The sequence below is a fragment of the Cervus canadensis genome, chromosome 2 (genome assembly GCF_019320065.1).
Source record: "Cervus canadensis isolate Bull #8, Minnesota chromosome 2, ASM1932006v1, whole genome shotgun sequence".
Taxonomy (NCBI): Eukaryota; Metazoa; Chordata; class Mammalia; order Artiodactyla; family Cervidae; genus Cervus; species Cervus canadensis.
In genome coordinates, this window is record NC_057387.1 from 72,668,774 (window position 1) to 72,693,519 (window position 24,746).

Below are 24,746 nucleotides of genomic sequence, written 5' to 3' on the forward strand. Positions count from 1 at the left end.
TTTGTGCCCAGTCTTTTATACTTTCACATCTTGATCTTTGTATTGTCTGAGGACTTTGCCTCTTCATTCATTCTATATTGGAATGAGTCAGACTGTCAAACCATATTATATTGCCTCGTGCCAATTCTGTTTGGTGGGGAAAGAAGAGGAGATATAGGCACTACTGAAAGCTGAAGGGCACTGTAACCCTTGAAATAGAGAATTAACGGGAAATTGACGTGTAGTAAGTCAGAGTGTTTCAGATACTCTGGGAGTGGAAAAGTTGTATTTGATGTATTATGTGAATTAGGATGGCTTGTCACTTAGGCAGGAAGTTGGGAGAACTTCTGTGAAATAGTCTCGTGTTCCATATGAAGATGAGGGATGAGGCATTCATATACAGATCCCCGTTGGAAATGAACTCTTGAAATTGTACCTCTAATATGTCTCTCCCTGTTTCTCTCTTTATCACTCTCTCTATCTATAAAGTACTGTCACTTCCTCAGAGCACAGCTTCGATTTATAGGATGTTCTTGTAGCAAGGAACCAGGAGCTAAGTTCTATTCTTTCACTCAATAAGGACAGTTATTTAATAATAACAGACCTAATATAAAGAGAAAGAATTACTCTCAAGTGATTGTGGCACCACTAAAAAGCATAGGGAAGTTTGTAGGGAAAGATATCTAGAGAGATATGAGTAGAAAGAAGATAATTTTGATTTTACATTTTTTCAGTTAGGTTATAGGACATCCAAGTGAAATTTATCCTACAGAGTGTTGGAAACATGAGCCTGGTAAAAACAGATCAGGGCTGAAGGTACATATTTTGAAAAGTAGTAGTTGAAGGTATGGGAGCAAATGAGCTCTACAAGGCTGAGGAAAAGAATAAAAATCTGAGGACTGAACCTTAGAAGAAGATAGGAAAGACCTGCCAGACATGTAGAAATAAAACCAAAAATAATTCAATAAATATGCTCAGCATCTATTATGTGCACAATACCTAAAATACAATTCTGTATTCAAATTATTTGAGAATGAATTGTGTGTTTATGTGTGCCTTATTAAATTAATCCCACAAAAACACAAATAGGTGAATATATAACATATAAACATACATGGTTACAAGGTTGGCACCATATATCTTTTGAAACTGGAAAATAGTGTGTGCAAGGGTGCATGCATGTATGTGTCTTATATTTGGTGGCTTATATGGATATAAATGAGAGTAAATTAGTTTTGAAACCCAAAATTTATCCCAGGATTTGAAGATCATCATGATGGAACTGAATAATATATACATTGTCTTTAAAGACTGATGGAATAGCATTAAAAACTATTTTCCTGTTTCAAAAGATATATGGTGCCAACCTTGTAACCACGTGTGTTTAAATGTTATATATTCTCCTATTGGTGTTTTTGTGGGATTAATTTAATAAGTCACTCTTCTCTAACAGTCTTTGTGCTGTGCTATGCTTAGTTGTGTCTGACTCTTTACAACGCTGGGGACTATAACTTGCCAGGCTCCTATGTCCAGGGCGATTCTCCAGGCAAGAATACTGGAGTGGGTTGCCATGCCCTCCTCCAAGGGATCTTCCAAACCCAGGTGTCCCACATTGCAGGCACATTCTTTACCATCTGAGCCACCAGGCAAACCCAAGAATACTGGAGTCGGTAGCCTATCCCTTCCTGCCTTCTCCAGGAGAACTTCCCGACTCAGGGGCACCATATTTATATGGTATTAATGGAATCTGTGTACTTACTAATAAAATTGTGACAAAGTTAAAAAGCTAAGTCTTCTGTAATCATTTGGGATTTATATTAAGGAAATACTTGATAAGTACTAAAACAAAAAAAAATTGGCATTTTATTCTTCCTAATGTTATGTTATTGTCCTCATTTTTTAAGCTGAAGTTGGCTTATCACTTTATCTCAATCTGTTAGCATAATGCTACCTAGAATTTACTGATACTCTAATTTATATAAAACCTTAAGCTTTTAAATTCACCTCTTTTATTATGTTTCTAGATGATACACACTTTTTCTCGGAGTGTATTACGCTGTGCTGAAGAAGTAGATCTTGATGAGCTTCTTGCTGCAAGATTAGTATCTTTCTTGATGGATCATCAACAGGAAATTCTTCAAGTGCCTTCTTACCTACAGGCTGCAGTAGAGAAACATCTTGACTACTTAAGAAAGGGCCATGTATGTATTGTAAATCTTAAAATTCTTTATATTAGTCTATTGCAAGTGGCAAACTCATCTCAAACTAACCTTATCAAAAAGGGAGACTATTTCAGCTCACTTAAATAACCTCCAAAAGTCAGGAATATAGACAGAATATGGAGATTCAAATAGTCAGAGGACTCTTTTCCATCCCTTCATCCCTTATTTCCATTTCAGTCCTATAGTTGAAAACTGACTCCTTCACATGATGGGATATGGTTGATTAAAGTGAAAGTCACTCAGTCGTGTCTGACTCTTTGTGACCCCATACAGTCCACGGAATTCTCCAGGCCAGAACACTGGAGCAGGTAGCCTTTCCCTTCTCCAGGGGATCTTCCCAAACCAGTGATCAAAACCAGGTCTCCCATGTTGCAGGAGGATTCTGTACCAGCTGAGCCACAAGGGAAGCCCAAGAATACTGGAGTGGGTAGCCTATCCCTTCTCCAGTGGATCTTCCTGGCCCAGGAATCAAACCAGGGTCTCCTGCATTGCAGGCAGATTCTTTATCAAGTGAGCTATGAGGGAAGCCCTATGGTCCATTAAGGCTCTTTGCATTCCATGGGGGAAAAGAGCCATTCCTTCACCTTTGATTTGAAAAGTTACTGGTATGGACTCATATTGGCCCAATCTAGGTTAAATTCACATTTTTTAAGTGGCTGGGGGTGAGTGACTTGGAGAGAGGGCCATACTCTGAGTGACTCTACATAGATTAGAGAATAATCTGTTATTCAAAAAAAGGTAAGGATAGTTGGTGGAATGGGAAGGAAAAAAGGAATCTAAGCAGCCAAAAACAACCACCTGTTCTATTCAGTCTTTGACTGTCCAGCATATATACTCATGTTTCTTCCTATGCATACCATTCTAATGTTGCCCCGACTTACCATAATTATAACTATCCCCTACAATTTCTTCCTCTTGTCTACAGATGTTAGAGGCCCTGCCCATATTCTTACACCTCAAAAATCGTAGATGAACACTTTCACTCTTTCAAAACATTAGTGTTTTAAGATGAATTAAAATATCATGTTGATTGTTACTGTTTCATAGTTAAAAGGATAAAACTATGGTTAATAGTACTAATGATGATTTTACATTATTAATATCTTGTGTACATCCCATTTTATGGATGAAACAAATCAAGACAAGTTTAAATAACTTGCTGTTGGTTATAAAGCTGTAGTAGGTTGTAGGACTGGGAGTGAGACCCTACTGACTTATTACTTCTCTGCTGCATAATACAGTTTTCTTAAAGTGTTGAATGTTTGGTAGCAAAATAATATGAACAAAATTCCATTGAAAGAATCATTTACCAAATAGGAACATGACCTGAATTAATAGGTTTGACTGTATCATTTGTTCTCTACAGATTAAAAATCCTGGAGATGGAGTGATTGCTCCTTTGCCAACGTATTCATACTGTAAGCAGATCAGTGCTCAGGAGTTTGATGAACAGAAAGTTTCTACCTCTCAAGCTGCAATTGCAGAACTTTTAGAGAATATTATTAAAAATAAGAGTTTGCCTCTAAAGGAGAAAAGGAGAAAACTAAAACAGGTAAGAGATTGAATAATTTCCTAATCATAAATATTTTCTAATAAGCTATTGCTGTTTGTTATTTAAAAACATTTAGAATCTAATTTCTTATTTTAATATTTTCAATTTTAAATATCATATATATATAACACCTATGTATTTCTACCTGCTTGGTTTTACTCTGTCCTGAAATTGATAACAATAATAACATATACTCTCCTTTATGTTGAGTAGCTTGTATTTATAACATGGATTACCTTAGGACAATAATTATAATCTTTAGGTTATAATATATACATTTTAGTGACTCATCATTGCCATTAAGAATTTTTAGCTCTATATCAAAGCACTGTAGCCACATGATTCTAGCATGTCCAATTCCAGATCTGAGACACTCGAAGAAATATGAAATATACTAACTAGATCCCAGTGACCTTCATGGTGTTACCAATGAGGAGAAAGAACATCTGGAATTTAGGAGAATTAATACCAGAGGAGAATTCTAGAAAATTAATGCTAACTGGGCTCCAAGAAATATTACAAGATACCTTTCATATGTGAGAAAGTGGAGGGAGAAGCAAGGATAAAGTAAAAGGATACTCATCAAATACATGTTTGAGAAAATCACTAAATCCTTATAAAATCTTGACCAGTGGCTTCAGCTTGGATAATAATGTTAAATATCTTCTAATTCTTCACCCCATTTTTAAGTTTCAGAAGGAATATCCCTTAATATATCAGAAAAGATTTCCAACCTCTGAAAGTGAAGCAGCACTTTTCGGTGACAAACCTACAATCAAGCAACCAATGCTATTTTTAAGAAAACCAAAGTTTCGTAGTTTAAGATACTAATTGAATTGAAAATTATGTAATACTTCTAGAACTTTGGTAAGTGAAGCCATATGTAAGAATTCAGGTACTAAAAAGGAAGTCTATTTATTAATAAGGTTTTTTTTTTCCCATTTATTTTTATTAGTTGGAGGCTAATTACAATATTGTAGTGGTTTTTGCCATACATTGACATGAATCAGCCATGGATTTACATATATTCCCCATCCCAATCCCCCCTCCCACCTCCCTCTAGGTTTGTTTTTTTTTTTTTTTCAATAAAACATTATATAAGGAGGTGCCAAATAGTTTTTATCAATGTGAAGCTGCTAAGAAACTAGTAGATCTTAACTGAGAGCAAATAACAGTAGGTGATACCAGGTATTTTAACGAGAAATGATCTTTTGTTTTTTATACAACTATCTGGAAAAGTTATCATGATGTGTGCTAAAACTGTATTTACTTGAATTTTGAAAACTGACATTTGCTCATCAAGATTAAGCTGTAATTCTCTTTAAAAAAAAAAAACTTATCTGCACATGCTTATGGATGTTACTTAAAGAACTAGTTGTTTTAGTTGTTTATAATTACTTTTGTTTCTCAGTGCAAAAATGTGAAGAATATTTGGAAACTTGATGAATTAATTTTCATCTACTAAATATTGCACTCTTATATATTCTTTTTCTACTTTTGATCTATTTATATATCTATGTGTTTTTAAAATATATATATATAAGACTTGGATTTGCCTTTAATGTTTACCCCAACTGCTACAGTCATTCATTCTTTTCCAGTAAATATCTTTTGCATTCTAATTGTCATGAATCTACAAGAAGGTAAAGATATGAAAGAAGTAGAAAGCAATCATATGTTCATTTAAAAGATATTTATTTAGCAACTTCTTTATGCCTTTCATTTTTGAAGATGTGGGAAGAAAATGATGAATAAAACAAAAAACCTCTTCCCCTAAAATATTTTCTAATCAAGGAAAATATACCTATTATATACTTAAAATAACAGTACACCCCCTGAAATCAAGTCATGAGGATTCATTCCTACTGAAAACTAGCCTTTTTAATGATGAAACAGTTCTTTAAGCTAGTGTTTTTTAAATTGGTGCATATTAGAAGCACCAGGAGAGTTTTAAAAAATGCTCAGGTCCTACCTTATATTGATTAAATCAAAATTTTAACGGATGGTATATAGGCCTCTATATTTTTTAAACTCTCCAGGTGAATCCAATATTCAGCCAACTTTGAGAATCAGTGCCCTAAATACTTTGTATAAATAAAATGTCAAACTGGTATCACATTGGCTTTATTATTTCATGGAAGAAAATCCCAAGTGTAAGTTCCTGTCATCTTGATAGAAGATTCTCCAAATTTCTGCTTGACTATCAGTACAAACTTGAAGCAATTTTTCTTCCAAATTTTTCTGAAGATTATTTGATATCTATTTGGTAAGTGTAAAGATATATATACTGACTGGGATGTAATAGACATCTATTGTTCAGTGGTGGTTTTGATTTCTCAGTGTAATGTCATACAGTAAAATGACAATGTTCCATTTGAGATTAATATTTTTATTAAAAATAGGAACAGAAAATAACATATCTTTTACCCAGAAACCTTAGCTAAAAATATAGAACCAAATTAGAATTCTTCCCAAGGTGTTTATAGACTCAAAAATTTCTTGTTTAAAGGTGTGCACTAGTGTGAATTATGTTGTGTATTGTGATAAAAACTACTGTGGGTTTTGTAACAATTTAATTTTATATTTATTGGTTGATATTAAGTATATAAATACTATAAAGACATAGTAAACTTTCATATCCATTAGTGTGCATTCAACTGAGGTTAAAGAGTACATGATGTAACATTTTAATAATGTGAACTCTGAAGTCAGGTTTGAATCCTATTGTGCTATTTACTATGTAACCACAGACAAGTTATTTAACTTCTCTAAATCCCAGTTTTCTCTTATCTGTATGATAAAGATTATAAGAGTACATGTCTGCTAGGATGTTGTGAGCATTAAATACAATAATGCATGAGAGAAGTGTTTAGCAAAGTATCTAGCATAAAATAGGCACTCTATAAATATTAGAAATTAATACTAGAAACACCTAGAATTATAGCACTAGAAGAGATTGTAGGAAAAAATATAGTCCTCTCAATTGCTTTGAGCAAAAGGGAAGGGACCAAAACAAATTGTGAACAATTTCTTGTTAAACTAATTTGTAGTGTGTCTCTTATTAAACTATTTTTAATTATGAAAGAAAGCTTCTGATTGTACATACTGGTTGAAAATATTTGGTCTAGTATAAAGAAAAAAATTAATGAGAAAAGAAAACATTAATATCTTCAGAAGCAGTCCTTGAATATGTGAAAACATACAGGATGCATTACACAAGTAGAATGCTTAGCCTTTGACTGGAGTGTGGACAGATACCATTGTATCAGGGGGAAAAAAGAGTTTTTAATTTCAAATATTGATGGGTTGGTTTGATGTTAAATGCTTATAGAAAATTTCTTCTAACACTTTTACTTCCTTGGGAAAAAAGAATCAAAATTAGCCCTTGAAAGTAAAGCATTTTGGGGAAGATGTTGCAAATTTCAAGGAAGAAGATATGAAATGGTCTAGCAAATCTGTTGGAACACGTAGGAAATTTTATTTCTGGTGCCAAAAGTTATCACCACCAAGCATTCCCACTAGCTTCTGCTAATTGCTGTCATTTAGGGATCCACTCTTCTCATATACTATCTAGTTAATCTATACTCAGTAGTGGAAAGTACAAAGAATTTCCTCCTGACTAGCTTTCTGTCCTTGGAAAGTGTAAACTCTGAGTTTCCTCATCCATAAAATATGAATAATAACATCTACTTAACCAAGTTGAAAAGATAATTAAGAGAGGCAATGTAATGTATTTAAATCTTGAACTTAGCAAGCCTAAGCTCAATTTCTAGGTCCTTTCCTCTTATATTGAATTTAATAAAATTTCTGCTGATTAAAACTCCTTTCCTTCCAAATCTCTGTCCTCATATCTCACAATATATTTTCTGTTCTCTTCTATCAGTGGTGATATTTTTACCTCATGTTTGGAAGAATTTTATATCCATGCAGCCTGTTACTTCTCCAACAGATATAACTCCCTTTGATTTTGAAGGTAAAGCACATGTGTGTATATGTGTATGCATGTGGTATTATTGTTGAAACTTCTAGAAGAGAAATGAAGGATTGTGGTTTTAACATTAAACTCTAAATTTAAGGAAATAAAATCAGTTCACTGGAATAAAATTAACAGTCCCAAATACAATAAAGTATACCAACTTTATACTATAGTATCTTTTATTAACTCGGAATTAACTTAGCTTTTGTATTGACTAAGAATCTTATTTTCTAAGAACTAGGGGAAAAAATATACAGAATAGCTGTTTTTAATCCCTCCAGAAAACCTCCGAGAATGTGTACTGAGGAAATGCAGAATGTATAAGACATTTGAAAATAGTTTTGACTTTTGCTCATTATGAAAACAACTTTTGTATCATTAATTGGTCTCTAACTTATCCTTCCATAAGCAACTAAAAAACCAAGTATTGAGTTGGCCAAAACTTTCTTTCAAGTTTTTCCATAACATCTTACGAAAAGCCCAAACAAGGTTTTTGGCCAGCCCAATGTATGAAGCAACTGTTACTAGATACCAGCTACAGGTAATAAAAGACTGATTCCTCAGAAAATGAAAACAAAGGAGGTAAGCCCTGTGCATGTGTGCATAATCACATCCACCTCTGTCCATGGAATTTTTCAGGCAAGAATACTGGAGTGAGTTGCCATTTCCTTCTCCAGTGGATCTTCCCAACCCAGGGATCTAACCTGTATCTCTGTGTCTTCTTCATTGGTAGGTGAGTTCTTTACCAGCTGAGCCACTGGAGAATCCCTATGATTGTCTCCAGATTACTGCTTACAGGCAGTTGCCATGCCACGGTGCAGGGAGGGACAGCCAAAATAAAGCTCAGCATCTCAGTGCATTAAGTAGCTAGAGATCAGAGGATGACTGAGGAAGCTATTAAAAAATACAGAAGACAAAAAGTTAAAAAAAAAAAAACCACTCTTCAGAGATCTGCAGTAGTTTAAAGGTTTTGTTGAGTACTAATTGGCATGGGGCAAGGTGAAGTAAGTCAGTTGAGTACTTAAAAAGAAGGGTGCGGGGGGCAAGGAAAGAATGGACTGAAAAGCAGTAAACCAAACAATCTCAGTACCTCACAGATCTGGGAATACATATTCCCATCTGTCAAAGTATAAAGAACCTCTAATACTTGGGGCATTGGGTAGCATCTCCAGAAGAGTTGTGCTTCAAGAGTGGGCCAGATTAGCACTAGAATAAAAACTGCTATGAATTCACCCTACTATAAATCTTAAAAACAAGCCCCAAAATCTTCACATTGCTCTTCTAGTAACTTTTGTGTGCCGGAACAATACTTTAAAGAAATACAACAAAATCCACATTTAACAATGTAAAAATTACAATGTCCAGCATCCAATCAAAAATTATCAGACATGCAAAGAAACAGAAAAGTATATAATCCATAGCCAGAGGTAAAAGTGATCAATAGAAATGTACCTAGATATAACAGAGATAATGAAACTAGCAGGCACTTTAACAGTTATTATAAACATTATAAATATTTTCTAGGATATAAAGAAAATCAGAAATATACTGGTGGACATGGAGGATACAAAAAAGATTGAAAGGTAATTCTAGAGATTAAAACTATAATATCCAAAATGAAAAATAAATGTAATAAAATTAAGAGCAAATTAGACCCAGCAGAAGAAAAGATTCATGAACTTGGAAACATCAATATCCACTACCCAAAATAAAGTTCCCTGGTGGTCTAGTGGCTAGGATCAGCACTTTCACCCCTGTGGCCTGGGTTCGATTCCTGGTAAGGGAAGGTATTATTTTGGGCTTCCCTGATAGCTCAGTTGGTAAAGAATCTGCCTGCAATGCAGGAGACCCTGGTTCCATTTCTGGAGAAGGGATAGGCTACCCAATCCAGTATTCTTAGGCCTCCCTTGTGGCTCAGCTGGTTAGGAATCCACCTGCAATGCGGGAGACCTGGGTTTGGGAGACCTGGGTTCGATCCCTGGGTTGGGAAGATCCCCTGGAGAAGGGAAAGGCTACCCACTCCAGTATTCTGGCCTGGAGAATTCCATGGACTGTACAGTCCATGGGATTGCAAAGAGTCAGACCCAACTGAGTGACTTTCACTTTCAAAATGAAGTACAAAGGAAGCAAACTGAAAGAAACAAAAAGAACAGAGTTTCAGTGAGCTTTGTGAAAATATGAAACTGAGAATTGTGTGAATTAGAGCCTAGAAGTGAAGGAAGAAAAAGGGAGGATGTAAAAGTTACTGGCCAAAAATAATGGCTGAAGTTTTCCTAAATGTAACAAAGACCATAAACCCATAGAAGTTCAAGTAACACAGCAAAAGAAAAACAAATCTGCACCAAGGCACATGTAAGCAAGTTGCTGAAAACTAATGATAAAGAGGAAAAGCATTCAGAGCAAACAATTTATACAAAGGAACAAAAATAAGATTTTTTTAAATAATATTTTTTAAAACTGTAAATGAGAAGACAACTAAGTGATACTGTTTTAGATTTGTTTTCTTGGTTAAGAATTGGTGTAAATTCTCCACCAGTAAAAATTTTGGCAAGGGCTGTCAGTATGCTATCAACCACCAGTAATAGTCTCTTCATTACAAGCTAGTCATTGATTGATCCAGATCCAAAATCCTAGTTTAGTCAGGTTCGTAGGACTAGTCTTAGTTCTGCCTTTGGTCATGTTACCGATATTACAGTACTGAGACAAATCTTTGTCAGAGATTACTGAGTAGTACATTTAGCTGACCCATTGGAAAAGACCCTGATGCTGGGAAAGATTGAAGGCAAAAAGAGAAGGGAGCAGCAGAGGATGAGATGATTATATGTCATCCCCGACCCAATAGACATGAATTTGAACAAACTCTGGAAGACAGTGAAGGACAGGGAAGCTTGGCATGCTGCAGTGCATGGGGTCACAAAACATCAGACATGACTTAACAACTGAACAACACTTAGCAATACTTGCAAAAGTGATGGGGAGTGGGAAGGATGGGGCAAAAGAAAAGGTTGAACTGCAACAGAATTGTAACAGAGGCCTCAACTGATCCAATGAACAGGCTTTGGAGCTGGGATGGGCCTTCAGAATTGTCCCAAATTGAAAAGAGGAACTGAGCCTTTGTGCCTTCATCTAAGTGAAAGTGTTAGTCACTCAGTAATGTCTGACTCTTTGTGACTCCATGGACTGTAGCCCACCAGGCTCCTCTGTCCATGGAATTCTCCAGGCAAGAATACTGGATTGGGCTATCATTTCCTTCTCCAGAGGATCTTCCTGACCCAGGGATTGAACCTGGGTCTCCTGCATTGCAGGAAGATTCTTAACCACCTGAGTCACCAGGGAAGGTACCTTCCTGTAAACCAGTCAATCAATATGGGTTGATTTGGGAAGTGCAACCCTGGGTGAAGCAGTTCCCTCCAGTCAAGCATGGTTCCTAAAGAGGACTGCAGCCAATATCCCTGACTGGTGAGAAGTGAATGACTCAGCACAGAAGGGGTTCTATGGAGAACACCTCATATCCACTGCAAGGGATCCCTAGCATTAAAACAAGCAAACTAGAAAAGGGATTGGGTTAATATGAGAGAGGTTATGAGAGTTGATGTTTTGAGATATTATTTGCTTTATTGTTTGTTGATTTATTAAAAAGTAATGTCTATCATATTAATAGATGATTTGGAATTGAAAAGTTTAAATTGCCTGTAATCTTAACAATCAGATAAAACCCTATGAAATCTTGGAGTATCCTATCTCTCAATAACTCAGAATAAAGTAGCTCTCTTTTTATCTTCAAAGGCTTATATGATTGACTGAGATTAACAGTAATTTTTCTTAAAAGTTCATGATGAAGCTAAAAATACAGTGAAAGGACCTGCATTCTTACTCATTATGTACAATGTCTCAGACTTTTGTATTTATGGATTTTTTGTTAGCTTTTTGATTTATATCTTGGAAATTCTAAAGACTGCATCCATCTTTAGATTTTAGCAGTTTCTACCTGTCTTCTTACAATTCAGTGATCTAACTTGCCAGGCATTACTTTATGCTCAAGTGAAGAGTTCAAAGTCTTTCTTTTCCCCATCTTAACATTGTGTGTCCCCTCCATTCAGATTTATATTTCACCTATTGCTAGGCTGTAGTGCTATTAAGTGTTGCTATTAAGCACTTATTGGTCAGTAAACAGAAAATTAAATTTCAAAATCAAATCATAAATTGGAAGAATTACATAGTTTAAAAGTCACAGACAGTGGAAATTTAGCTTTCGGAATCAGTGTTACATAATTTGTAAAGTGAGTGTATTTTTAAGAAACCCATTAATAAGTTAGATTTGGATGACTTGTGGGCAGCAGTGCCATCTGCAGGTCTGTGATGCCATTCTTCTTAGTGTCTGGTGTTCTCTAAGATATTTGACTGTACTGAATATTTATGGTTTTATAATGTCAAGTACAAAGTGGCATTAATCACAGACTGAAGAAGGATGAACTTATAGGTACAGATCCTCATTAGAGATTTTTAAACCACTGAGCTAATCAACTGCCATATCCATATTAATAATTCAAATGTTAAGCATAATGTGTAAGATGTAAACTATATATATAAAATGAGCATAGATATTGGAATAATGCTCTGGAAGTGGGTTCTAATTGTGTATATATTATCAGCTGTGTGATATAAAGAAATTACTTAACTTCTCTGAAATGCAGTATTTTTAATTTATAAAATGGGAATAATACTTCCTTCATGACATCTTTGAGACCTCAAAATACATAAAATGTATAAAATGCCTAGCACAAGTGTGCATACAATATGCTACCAATTGATATTAATAGTTCCCTTTCCCTTAAAATTAGAACAAAAATCTCAAGACCATTTACTGTCTTTGTACCTACTGCATTTAAGAGTCATAAAATATACCATTACCTTTTTGGATAAAGTAGAATTTGGGATACTTATCCTATCCTGTATATCTTTTCATTTTTATGTCTTTTATAAAATTTAAATGTAGATATATATGTTGGTAGCTGCATAGAGTATTTCTACAATATATTTATAAGAAATGATAAACAGTGATTGCTGAATTTGGGGAGTATGAAGGAGTCTTCTTTTTTTAATGTGTGTACCCCTGAAACTGTTTTAATTTCTATCATGTCCAACATTACTTTTCCAAAATAGAATGCTAATAAATATAAATATTTGGAAAAGGAAAATATCTGAGATTATCCTTATATTAAAATGAATGACAATTCCCTCTCTTCACCCCCACCTCTATAAATCTTTGCTTCTAAATAAGACAGAGAAGTCTTACCTGAGTAATTCAGATTGAGTAAATTTTCTCTAAAATTGTAATGTATACTTTCAAGGGAATCTGTAGACAGCTTTCTTCAAAATTGATAAGAATGGAATAAACTGCCTAAGATCTGTCCTCTTGGAAAGCAGAGGCTGACATGATTATTCAGTTGCTAGCTCTGTGATTACATAGTAGACTATAATTTCCATGGTTATTCATGGACATGCCCAGAATAACACCATATTTGAATCACCTGACATGCATGTTTCCAGCTGAGGTTGAGCAAGATAAGGCTCTACCTTCTTGTTTCAGCTCTCATGTTGTAAGTAAGTGTCCTTTTTACAGTTATGCAGTGCCATGTTTTTATTTTGGAGCTTTTGATAGGTGACTTCACCATTTAAAATGAACCCCAAGTACAGTGCTGAAGTGCTGCCTTTTGTTTCTAAGAATAACAAGGTGGTGATATACCTGATGAGCAAATGAATGTGTTAGGTAAACTCCATTCAGGCACAAGTTATAGTATGTTGACTATCGGTTAAATGTTAATGAATCAACAAAGCAATTAAGTAATGCATTTTTAAACAGAAACATACATAAAACAAGGTTATAGATTAGTTAGTTCATGAAAAGGTTAGGGCCAAAGGCTGGAAGGAACCTAACTTTATAATTCCCCTAGGAGCAAAGGTTTGTGATTCCTATTTCAGTGTTTGTGGTGACTTTATAGAAACATTATATTGCCATATGTTTACAAAAGAATGGAGATATCATGGCTGACTTTGTCCCCCTGCACCTTTCTCTCTTTTCTGAATTTATTCTAATGAACATACACTAATTTTACTACAAGGAATAAAATTTTCAAAATATATACAATATTAAATGCGATAAAAGTAAAATACATTGATTTAGCAGTCATACGGATATGAGTTACTGCTTGCCATTTAATGGCTATATAACTTTCTGAACATTGTCTAACTTTTTCACAACCTATATACACATCTGTAAAACAGATAATATGTAACTTGGAAAGTTATTCTGAGGATTAACAACAGTGTATCTAAGTGTCTAGCTCAATATCTGGTATTCATGGAACTCAAAACAATGTAACTATTAATATTAATTTTCTCCTAAGACTAAATCACAGAAGCCCAAGCCTCAGAAGCTCAACAGGTCTGAAAAATCATGATTTTCTTCTTAGTTATTATCCCCATTCACAAGGACAAATTTAATAGATTCAGTGCTTCAGCTTCTCTACACTTATTCTTGTTCCATCAACTGTTTGTTGAGTATCCACAATGTGCAGAAACTCTTCTATTGGTGAATAAAATAAAGTTTCTGCTTTGGGGTATGTTAAATCACATGACTTAGGCCTTTGTAGAAGATCTATGGCTTCCCACATGGCTCAGTGGTAAAGATTCCGCCTGCCAAGCAGGAAACGTGGGTTCAATCCCTGAGTCGGGAAAATCCCCTGGAGAAGGAAATGGCAACCCACTCCAGTATTCTTGCCTGGGAAATCCCATGGTAAGAGGAACCTAGTGGGCTACAGTCCATGGGGTCACAAAGAGTCAGACACGACTTAGTGACTAAACAGCAACAGTAGCAGAAGAACTATAATGACTTTGACCTCCACGTATATTTCATCTAATACCCAGATGTGGAGATGGAGCAATTAACCCTAAAATATTGCATATTCTGGAAGTGCTTCCCTTTTGAATCAAGTCCATCAGAAGTTTACTTAGGTACAGCCCCAGATTTTTACCCCTAAACTCGTTTAATATGCATGGCATCATAGTACTTGATTTTTCTTCTAACAATAACTCTCCAAAACTTGTTCCATCTGGATCCTTTTTCTCCTTTTCTTTGAGAGTTCATAGTATCTCCTTTCTCTCTTTACCAACCTGGGGAGATTAAATTTGTTGAACATTTACACTAGGTTAGTCTGAGACAGTCAAGAGACTCTGACTATTATACAAGTTTAGAAAATTTCTGAATGAAAGCTCTATTTCAAAAAAGTAGTTTTGAGAATAACTGAATCCACATCTCAAATTTAATGATAATTTGTTGTTATGGTTGTTCAGTCATGTCCAATTCTTTGTGACCCCATGGACTGCAGCACTCCAGGCTTCCCTGTCCTTCACCAGTTTGAGCTTGCTCAAACTCATGTCCATTGAGTGGGGGATGCCATACAACCATTTAGGCCTCTGTTATCGCCTTCCTCTCCTGCCTTCAATCTTGCCCAGAATCAAGGTCTTTTCAAATGAGTCAGCTCTTCACATCAGGTGGCCAAAATATTGGCGTTTCAGCTTCAACATCAGTCCTTCCAGTGAATATTCAGGACTGATTTCCTTTAGGATAGACTGGTTGGATCTCCTTGTAGTCCAAGTTACTCTCAAGAGTCTTATCCAACACCACTGTTCAAAAGCATCAGTTCTCTGGTGCTCAGCCTTCTTTATGGTCCAACTCTCACATCCATCCATGACTACTGGAAAAACCATAGTTTTGACTATAAGGAACTTTGTCATCAAAAAAATGTCTCTGCTTTTTAATACACTGTCTAGGTTTGTCATAGCTTTCCTTTCAGGGAGCAAGCGTCTTTTAATTTCACGGCTGCAGTTACCATCTGCAGTGATTTTGGAACCTAAGAAAATAAAATCTGTCACTGCTTCTATTTATTCCCCTTCTGTTTGCCTGAAGTGGTGGGACCAGATGCCATGATCTTAGTTTTTTGAATGTTGAGTTTTAAGCCAGCTTTTACTTAGAATGATTTTACTTGGGCATAATTTATAATAGAATTATGCTTTTAAAAATAAGCTACACAAATGGGAGTTCTACTTGGCCCCCCATACACAGAGAAGTAGCTGTGTATTTCTCCCTCTGCCCCCATCATGATCTGTTAGCTGTGTGTCCTTTTCCTTGTTATAAGGTGCTGGAATGTCACTAACTATATTCCCATGTGTTGTCCAAGAGGCTGGCAAAATCCCTCCATGTATGGCCCAGTGTCCCACTGTGTCCTTTACTAATTATACAGCTTAGCTGACTTCACTTGTGCGCAGCTATTCTTTTGCATTTTTCTATTTTATCTTGTCTCTGCCTTTTTTTTTTTTTTTTTGTCTCTGCTTTTATGTTGCATTCAGCTTTTCTCTTCTGCACACAACAGTGTCCCCTCTGTGCATCCTCTTTTCTTCAGCATCAGCTCTCAACCATTGGGAGAGACTATTTACCTATGCGAAATGATTTTATTTTGCCACCAGATAAACCAGCCCCCTCCCCATGTGCTTCTTTTCTAACACACTCTGGATTTGGAAACAGAAGACAGTAAGTAGTTTTTCTTCATTCCAGGACATCCTGGGCCATAGCTACACAGCAGGGATCAAAGCAGGCACACATCAAAAGCACCCCAACTGAGAGGAGCAGCCCTGAAGCTTCTGCGCCTCCGGCTCTTGTTATCTTCACTGCCTGTGAGTCATGTATATCTCATCTCATCTTTCCTGTCTGCTATTCCTTTTCTAAGGCTCAGCAGAGAAAGCTGCTCTTTACTAAACTTATTTAACAACTCAAGATAAAACTCCTTCAATTTTTCCCTCCCTCCATCCTCTCATAATTACTATACTTAAACAATTTCAGTGATACTCATTTGATGTTACTTAAGCTCTCACTGTGTGCCAACTACTATGAGTGAGTGATGATGCTAGAAAAAATGAATGATACACTTCCTACTCTCAAGGAGCCTTCTACTAATAGAGCAAGACTACTATCACATAGACAGTTGTAATACAATGTGTGATCAAATCCATTGTTGTCATTGTTCAGTCGATAAGTTGCATCCAACTCTGCGACCCCATGGACTGCAGCACGCCAGGTTGCTCACTCCTCTACTATCTCCTGGAGTTTACTCAAATTCATGTCCATTGAGTCAGTGATGATATGTAACCATCTCATAGCATGCCCTCTTCTCCTTTTGCCTTAAATCTTTCCCAGCATCAGGGTCTTTTCCAATGAGTCATTTCTTCACATCAGGTAGCCAAAGTTTTGGAGCTTCAGCTTCAGCATTAGTCCTTCCAATGAATATTCACAGTTGATTTCCTTTAGGATTGACTGATTTGATCTCCTTAGAGTCCAAGGGACTCTCAAGAGTCTTCTCCAGCACCACAATTCAAAAGCATCAGTTCTTCGGCTCTCAGTTGTCTTTGGGCTTCCATGGTGGCTTTGGCAATAAAGTATCTGCCTGCAATGCAGGAGACCCTGGTTCAATCCCTGGGTCAGGAGGATCCCTGGAGAAGGGAATGGCTACCCACTCCAGTATTCTTGCCTGGAGAATTCCGTGGACAAAGACACCTGGCAAGTGTCTACAGTCCATGGGGTCATAGTCACGACTGAGCGACTAACTCTTTCTCATCATTAGTAGCCTTCTTTATGGTCCAGCTCTCACATCCATACATGACTACTGGAAAACCACAGCTTTGACTATATGGATCTTTGTTAGAAAAGTGATGTCTCTGCTTTTTAGTACACTGTCTCAGTTTATCATAGCTTTCTTTCCAAGGAGCCAGCATCTTTTAATTTCATGGCTACAGTCACTGTCTGCAGTGATTTTGGAGCCCATAGTAGAAACAAAGGATCTTTTTGGAGTAAATGGAAGGGGCACCATTTCTCAGATGAGGTGATATCTTGCATGAGTGTTTTTCCAGGCAGAGGGTTCACAGATGTAGGGACAGAGTATGGTAGGGTTAGAGTAGTGTAGATAGAGGCAAATCATTGGGAATGAAAAATAGCAAATGTGTTCTTTAGGTTGGGGTAATAGGAGCAAGTCAAGATTGCTGAGCCATGGATTTGAGTCAGGGAGGTACTAGAGATACTGCTGGGAAGAACACCATAAAAACTTCATACTATTTTTTCCCTTTATTTTGTTCCACTGAAGTGATTTCCACCAATCTGTCTTCCAGCTCACTTACTCATTCTTCTGCCTCATTTATTCTGTTATTGCTTCCTTCTAGTGTACTCTTCATTTCATTTATTGCATTGTTCGTCTCTTTTTTTTTTTTCTTTTTTTTCAGTCTTCTGGCTCTTTGTTAAACATTCCTTATAATCTTGTCAGTCTGCCTCCATTCTTTCTCCAAGATCTTGGATCATCTTTACTGTCATTGCTCTGAATTCTTTTTCAGGCAGATTGCCTATCTATACTTCACTTAGTTGTTCTGAGGTTTTATCTTGTTCCTATATCTGGAACATATTTCTCTGGCATCTCATTTTTTCTAGTTTCCTATCTTTGTCCTATCTGTTCCACAGGCTGTAAAATTGTAGTTCCTCTTGCTTCTGGTGCCTACCCACTGGTGGGTGGAGCTGCATTTTGTCCCTGGTAGGCAGAGCCATGTCACAGGGTGTGTTTAGAGGCAGCAACTGTGGGCTCATGATGACTGTAGGGAGCCTGTGTGTTGATGGATGGGGCTGTGTTTCCACCTGAGGCATCCCAGCACTGGGACCTGCAGGCTACTGAGTCAGGCCAGGTCTCAGTGTCAAAATGGCAACCTCCAGGAGAGCTCATGCCAGTGAATATTCCCTGGGGATTCTGCCACCGCTGTTCACCCCAACTGTGAGTTAAAACTAACCCCTACGTCTCCAGGAAACACTCCAACACCCACAGTTAGATCTGACCCAGGCTTCTATGGAGTCACTGCTTTGCCATGGGTCCCAGTGCACATGAAACCTTGTGTGCACCCTCCAAGTGTAGAGTCTCCGTTTCCCCCAGTCCTGTGGGGCTCTTGCACTCAAACCTTACCACCCTTCAGAGCCAAATGCTCTGGGGACTCCTGCTTCCAGTGCTAGACCTCCAGGCTGGGGAGCCTAACATGGAGCTCAGAACTCTCACTCCTGTGGGAAAAACTCTGCAATATAATTATTTTCCAATCTGTGGATAACCAAACTGGTGAGTATGGGATTTTATTATATCATGAAAAGTACCCCTTCTACTGTCTCTTTGTGACTTCTTCTTTGTCTTTAGATATAGAATATCTTTTGTGGTAGGTTCCAGTCATTTTTTTCAATGGTTGTTCAGCTATTAATGTTATTTTTAGTGTGTTCAAGAAAGGGGATAAGCAGAAGTCCTTCTATTCCCCCATCTTTCTCCTTCCAAAACATCATAAAAATTTATCTGACATGTATTCAAGAACTTAGACTTTATCCTATAAAGGTGGACTTTGCTGAAATGTAACTTCCTTGTGTGAAGTTGAATAACAGGTTCCCAAATAAGTTTATGTCCTAATGGCAAAACCTGTGACTATAACACCTTATATGATAAAAAAAAAAAAAAAAGGAATACTTTGCAAATGTGATTGAAATAATCTTGTAATAGAGAGATCGTCCTGGATTATCTGTGTAGCCCCAATATAATCACAAGAGTCCTTATAAAAGGAAGATAGGAAGATCAGAGACAGAGATGTGATGATGGAAGCAGAAGACAGAGAAGATGCTGTGCTGCTGGCTTAATGGCCTCTAAAAGCTGGAAATGTCAAGAAAACATTATTTCCTAGAGGCTTCAGAAGAAAAGTGATTCTGTGAAACCAAGTTAGGCTTCTAACCTCCAGAAACTTAAGATAATGTTTCTGTTGTTTCAGTTAGTGTATGGTGTTTAACAGCAGGAATTTAATATACTCCTTGAGAGCAGGAGTTTTGGTTTCATTGCTACTCTATCTTGAATGGTACAGAATAACCATGCCAAAGTATGTTTCTTTGAGCTAAAGGCCAGTAGAACCAAAATGCTGAGGAAAAGCTCTAAACCAGGGCACAGGATCCTTTTTAAAGGAAACTTACATTGATAAGGGCTTCCCTTGTAGCTCAGTCAGTAAAGAATCTGCCTTGGAAGGAAAACTGTAACAAACCTAGACAGTGTATTAAAAACCAAAGACATCACTTTGCTGACAGAGGTCCTTATAGTCAAAGCTATGGTTTTTCCAGTAGTTATGTATAGATGTGAGAGTTGGGCCATAAAAAAAGACTGAGCACCAAACAATTGATGCCTTTGAATTGCGGTGGTGGAGGAGACTCTTGAGAGTTCCTTGAACTGCAGGAGATCAAACCAGTCAATCCTAAAGGAAATCAACCCTGAATATTTATTGAAAAGACTGATGCTGAAGCAGAAGCTCCAATACTTTTGACCCCCTGATGCAAAGAGCTGACTCATCGGAAGAAAACATGATGCTGGGAAAGACTGAAGGCAAAAGGAGAAAAGGGTAGCAGAGGATGAGATGGTTGGATGGCATCACCAACTCAGTGGACAAGAATCTGAGCGAACTCCAGGAGATAGTGAAGGAAGGACAGGGAAGCCTGGCATGCTGCGTCCTTAATGTCGCAAAGAGTCGGACATGACTTAGCAACTGAACAATAAAAACAACAATCTCCTTTGGCCAGATTATCATGGCCCCAGCTAACGAACTTAAAATGGGTAGATGAAAGACTTTTTTCTCTCCTAGACTTCTGGAGATAAGAATAGGCTAGCTATGACACTCACTTGCTCTGGATGCTGCAACTGAAATCCAGGACCCCTGACAAAGGTGGCCTAAAGTAAAAATTCTTCCCAAAGTCAGCCTCTCGGATTTCTATCTTCAGGGTGGTCAAAGTCTTTTTGTTTTACCTTTTCCAAATTTAGATTAACAGGAGAAAAACATTTGTAAAAATTAGTTATTTGGATTGTTACTGTGAATTTGGTTTTGAGAGACTGATTATTGATCCTTTCCCTCCCAGAGACAGCTATTGCTTTCTTGTTTGTCTGGTTCTGTGTGCTGAAGGTTTGGCTTCCCTCCTACCAGAGCATATAGGTTGTCATACCTGCATCTGCAAGCAGCCAGCTGTCAGGGAGGTGGGGTGGGAGCCAAGGGTATCTAGATAACAAGCCAGAAATGTGGGTTGCACCCTATTTGCAGCAGGTATCTTACCTACCACTGCCAGTTTTCATGGTTTAAGTCTTTCTTGCTTTTGACTACCTTTGAAAGTGAATCTGGGTTGTTGGAGTTGCTTCTTCTGCACTTTCTGTCGGGATACCACTTGTATCCGTGGTTACAGTATAAGAAAGCTATTGTTTTTGGTTTGAGTCACAATTGGAATAGTATATCTTTGCTTTAAAAAATCTTCAAGACCTTGAACAGTATCTGGAACATATAAGGTGCTCAATAAATATGTATAAAGGGGGTAAAAAATAGAGAGGACTTACAATGAGGTACCCCAAAGAGACAACCAGAGGCCTTGTGAATTTTTACACTGTATCAGCAGTGTATAGAATATGGTTTTTTTGCTTGACCACTTTAATGTGCTTCTCCAACAGGTTTCAAGGTTATGTTCAGGGCATAACTCAAAACGTAAGACAAGTAGGATTCATTTTTCTTCAGAGTCAGTTTGTCATGAAATTTTGGAGATAAATCCTTATTTATGTAAACAATCTATACTATGTGATAGGGTACAAAAGTATTTTACAGACTTTAAGGAAATTTGATCCTGCAAGTCAGTAACCTCTGGTTATGCCCACAAAACCCTTGAGAGTGAGTTCATTCTCATCCAACATTCAGACTATTTGGGTGACAAGATTTGAGAGACACATGTCTACTGGTAATGATGGAAAACTTCTCAGTCATGCAGAACTCCTTTCCTAAGCTTTCGATGGTCACATTCTCTTCTCTTTCTAAAGAAGTTCCTGAGCACTTTACTTTGCTTCCAAAATTGATATGCATTTGTCATCTATCTTTTTTGTTATTCTCCTAGCATTCTTAAAATCTAGCACTGAAAGTGAAAAGTGAAAGTGAAGTTGCTCAGTCATGTCTGACTCTTGGCAACCCCATGAACTGTAGCCCACCAGGCTCCTCCAACCATGGAATTTTCCAGGCAAGAGTACTGGAGTGGGTTGCCATAAAATCTAGCACTACAGTTACCTATATGACCTTTTACAAATCACTTAATCTCTTTGAGTCTCAGTTTCTTCATTGGTAAACTAAGGAACTTCTATCAAGATATCTTTAAAGTTTATATCATGTTTAAAATTCTTTGATAATATGTTTTATGGTATTAGCCAAATGCTAGTAGTTGGCTTAGAGTAGCAAATAAGCAAATATTCATCAGTTGACATCTGTCCCTCATCTTTAGTTGCAAGATATCAAATAGCTATTTTTGTATTAAACAACCATCCCTCAAGATCTAAAAGCTTAAAACAATGACCATTTATTTAAGCTCACAATTCTGCAATTCAGCAGTTTTAACTGGGTTCAGAAAGATAGTTTTCATGATCTTACCTGATTTAGAATGGGCCTCTGCTTAGATGGCTTATCTCCATTTCATGCCTCTCACCTTCCAGCAGTCTAGCCTGGGCTTTTTCTCATGGCTGAGTAAAATTCCAAGACACAGTGAAGAGTTGCACAATGCTTCTGTCTAAGATAAATCCTAAGATAAATTAAAATTTAATTTCAGTGCAGTTGGAACCTTTCTAAATCCAGTTGTTAAAAGAAATTCCTAATTAAGTAAAACATCTCTAATGAATACAAAAAGAAACAATAAATTGTTGTGCTTAGTCGCTCAGTGATGTCCAACTCTTTGCAACCCAAGGGACTGTAGCCCGCCAGGCTCCTCTGGCCATGGGGATTCTCCAAGCAAGAATACTGGTGTGGGTTGCCATGCCCTCCTCCAGGGGATCTTCCTAACCCAGGTATCGAACCTAGGTCCCTCACACTGCAGGTGGATTCTTTACTGTCTGAACCACCAGGGAAGCCCAAGAATCCTGGAGTGGGTAGCCTATCCCTTCTCCAGGGGATCTTCCCAACCCAGGAATCGAACCAGGGTCTCCTGCATTGCAGTTGGATTCTTTACCAGCTGAGCTACCAGGACACTCAAAAATGTTTCCTCATGCAAAAGAATAAAACAGGAATTTGACTCAACAGTAGATAATTCAGATAAAACTTGAAAGCATTCATTCAGAAATATGAATATTACAGATCAAAGTGATTTTTTTGAGACCAAGATTCTTTGAAAAATTGAATCAATTGCACACAACCTGAACAGACATGATTAACTTAGCTAAAGAAAGATTATGAGGGATTTATGTGGAAAGAAATTACTTGCAAATCTTACTGAATGTCAATTTTTGAATTTGCAATTAGTACCAGGAAAAGACACTAGCAGTTTCATGGAATATCTCATGGCTCTAGTACACATTTTTGTGCTTTTATCAGCAGTTGCAAACTAATTGGCAAAGCTTGCATGGTAAGCTATTAGAATCTACTAATCTGCTTTTTTTCCCACTCAGCTTTTTTTTCTTTTTTTCATATGCAAGATAAGCAAAGTCTGGAAATAAATAATTCAACAAGTCTGATTTGGGCATTTTCAGTGAATTCTTTTCTGATATTTCACCTTTTCGTAATTATATTTGATATCTTAACAAATGTTTGGCCAAATTTTTAATTATAAAATAGGCTTAAAGCCCTGTAACTTATGCCCAACTTTACCACATTATGTTTGTGTGTGGCTTGTTTTTCTTCTCCTGTGTGCCCTTGTACTATTCTGCTGATTGCATAGAAGGATCTTCTGAGAAGCAAGTTAAGAATGACTGAGGTTTTCAATCTGACATCTTATTTTACAAACCTGATTGGAATTCAGGATATTGAATCATGGCTTGAATAGCTTGGCTTGAGCTGAAGCCTTATATTCCACAGATATTCTAAAAAGCAATCTGCTCATGCATTTGACTAGAAAATCTCTGCTTTTTTGAAGAGGCATCTTTAGAAGAAACCCTTTGATAAATTAGAATTCTCTTCATAAACTATGATAATAGCATCCTCATCACAAATTGATATTATCAAAAATGAGGTCACTTGCTTCTTTTTTCCAGCTATGCACTGAATCATTTTGCTGATGGTGAATTAGCCTTGAGAAGGATGAGGTGGTGTTCGTCTCTTCATTTCTAGGCATTGTTCTAGATCCTGGAGACAAAAAGATACTGCTGCCATGGACATGGGCCACAATTCTCTGTTGCCTCATTTTTTTTCTGTCTTACATAAAAGATCACAGAATTGCCTTTGTCATATTGTGAAGTAAGTACTGAGTAACACTCAAGTGGATATGTAATTATCTTCTCACGTCTTTGAATTTAAGAATTACTGCTGCTCATTTAAATTTAAAGGCCAAAAGCTTGAAGTTGTCATAGAAGTTTAGTATTAAAACTTTAGAAAATATGTACTGAACATTTAACCTATTATTATACACCAACCTCAGTTGTGCTTGAGAATAAATGTGTTAGCCATTTTGACTGAAGGGTGATAGGAGAGTGGGCAGAAGCCCTATTTATTCAAAACAACTCCCTTGACAATCAACTGTGGTACAGAAAAGTTGCACCATTCACTCTTCCATTCATCCATTAGTGTATTCACTCACTAATACCTGCTATGTCCACTGCATTGTGCTAGACAATGGAGTTAAAAGACAAAATAAGAAACCCTAGTCTTTATATAAAGAAGTTCACAGGCTGGTTAGAGAAAGAGATGAATAAATTGTCAATTATAATGTAACAAGTGCTATAACAAAGTATAAGGCTATGAGGTAACATGTATCACATGTTGTGTATTTTTGTATTACATCGTCTACCCTAATTAAATAAAACATCTCAATTATTGAATACAAAAATAATAGGTACTCAAAACTTGATTTCATGCACACTGGGATGAAGTTTAATGAAAAAAGAGACTTGGTCTTTTTAATCAGTGCCATATATAC

General features: G+C 36.8%; 2 protein-coding genes across 6 annotated transcripts in view; both read left to right on the forward strand.

Moving 5' to 3' along the window:
* The window catches only part of DEPDC1 (DEP domain containing 1), a 53,479-nt gene that overhangs the window by 14,880 nt on the left and 13,853 nt on the right, over positions 1-24,746 (forward strand). For 2 of the 5 annotated variants that reach the window (XM_043461000.1, XM_043461004.1), the window contains 3 exons: positions 2,004-2,180; positions 3,568-3,753; positions 4,444-7,584. In XM_043461000.1, the coding sequence (XP_043316935.1) occupies positions 2,004-2,180; positions 3,568-3,753; positions 4,444-4,584 (504 nt within the window). In that variant the 3' untranslated portion in view covers positions 4,585-7,584. Of the gene's footprint in view, positions 1-2,003; positions 2,181-3,567; positions 3,754-4,443; positions 7,585-7,636; positions 8,358-16,343; positions 16,712-24,746 lie in introns of those variants that run through there. The other 3 variants (XR_006268141.1, XM_043461002.1, XM_043461003.1) reach the window with 3 other exon arrangements.
* RPE65 (retinoid isomerohydrolase RPE65) overlaps positions 15,678-24,746 on the forward strand; it is a 43,103-nt gene continuing 34,034 nt past the window's right edge. Inside the window, exons 1-2 of the mRNA XM_043461005.1 lie at positions 15,678-16,462; positions 23,866-24,067. The gene's annotated coding sequence lies outside the window, so the exon portion shown is untranslated. The remainder of the gene's footprint in view (positions 16,463-23,865; positions 24,068-24,746) is intronic.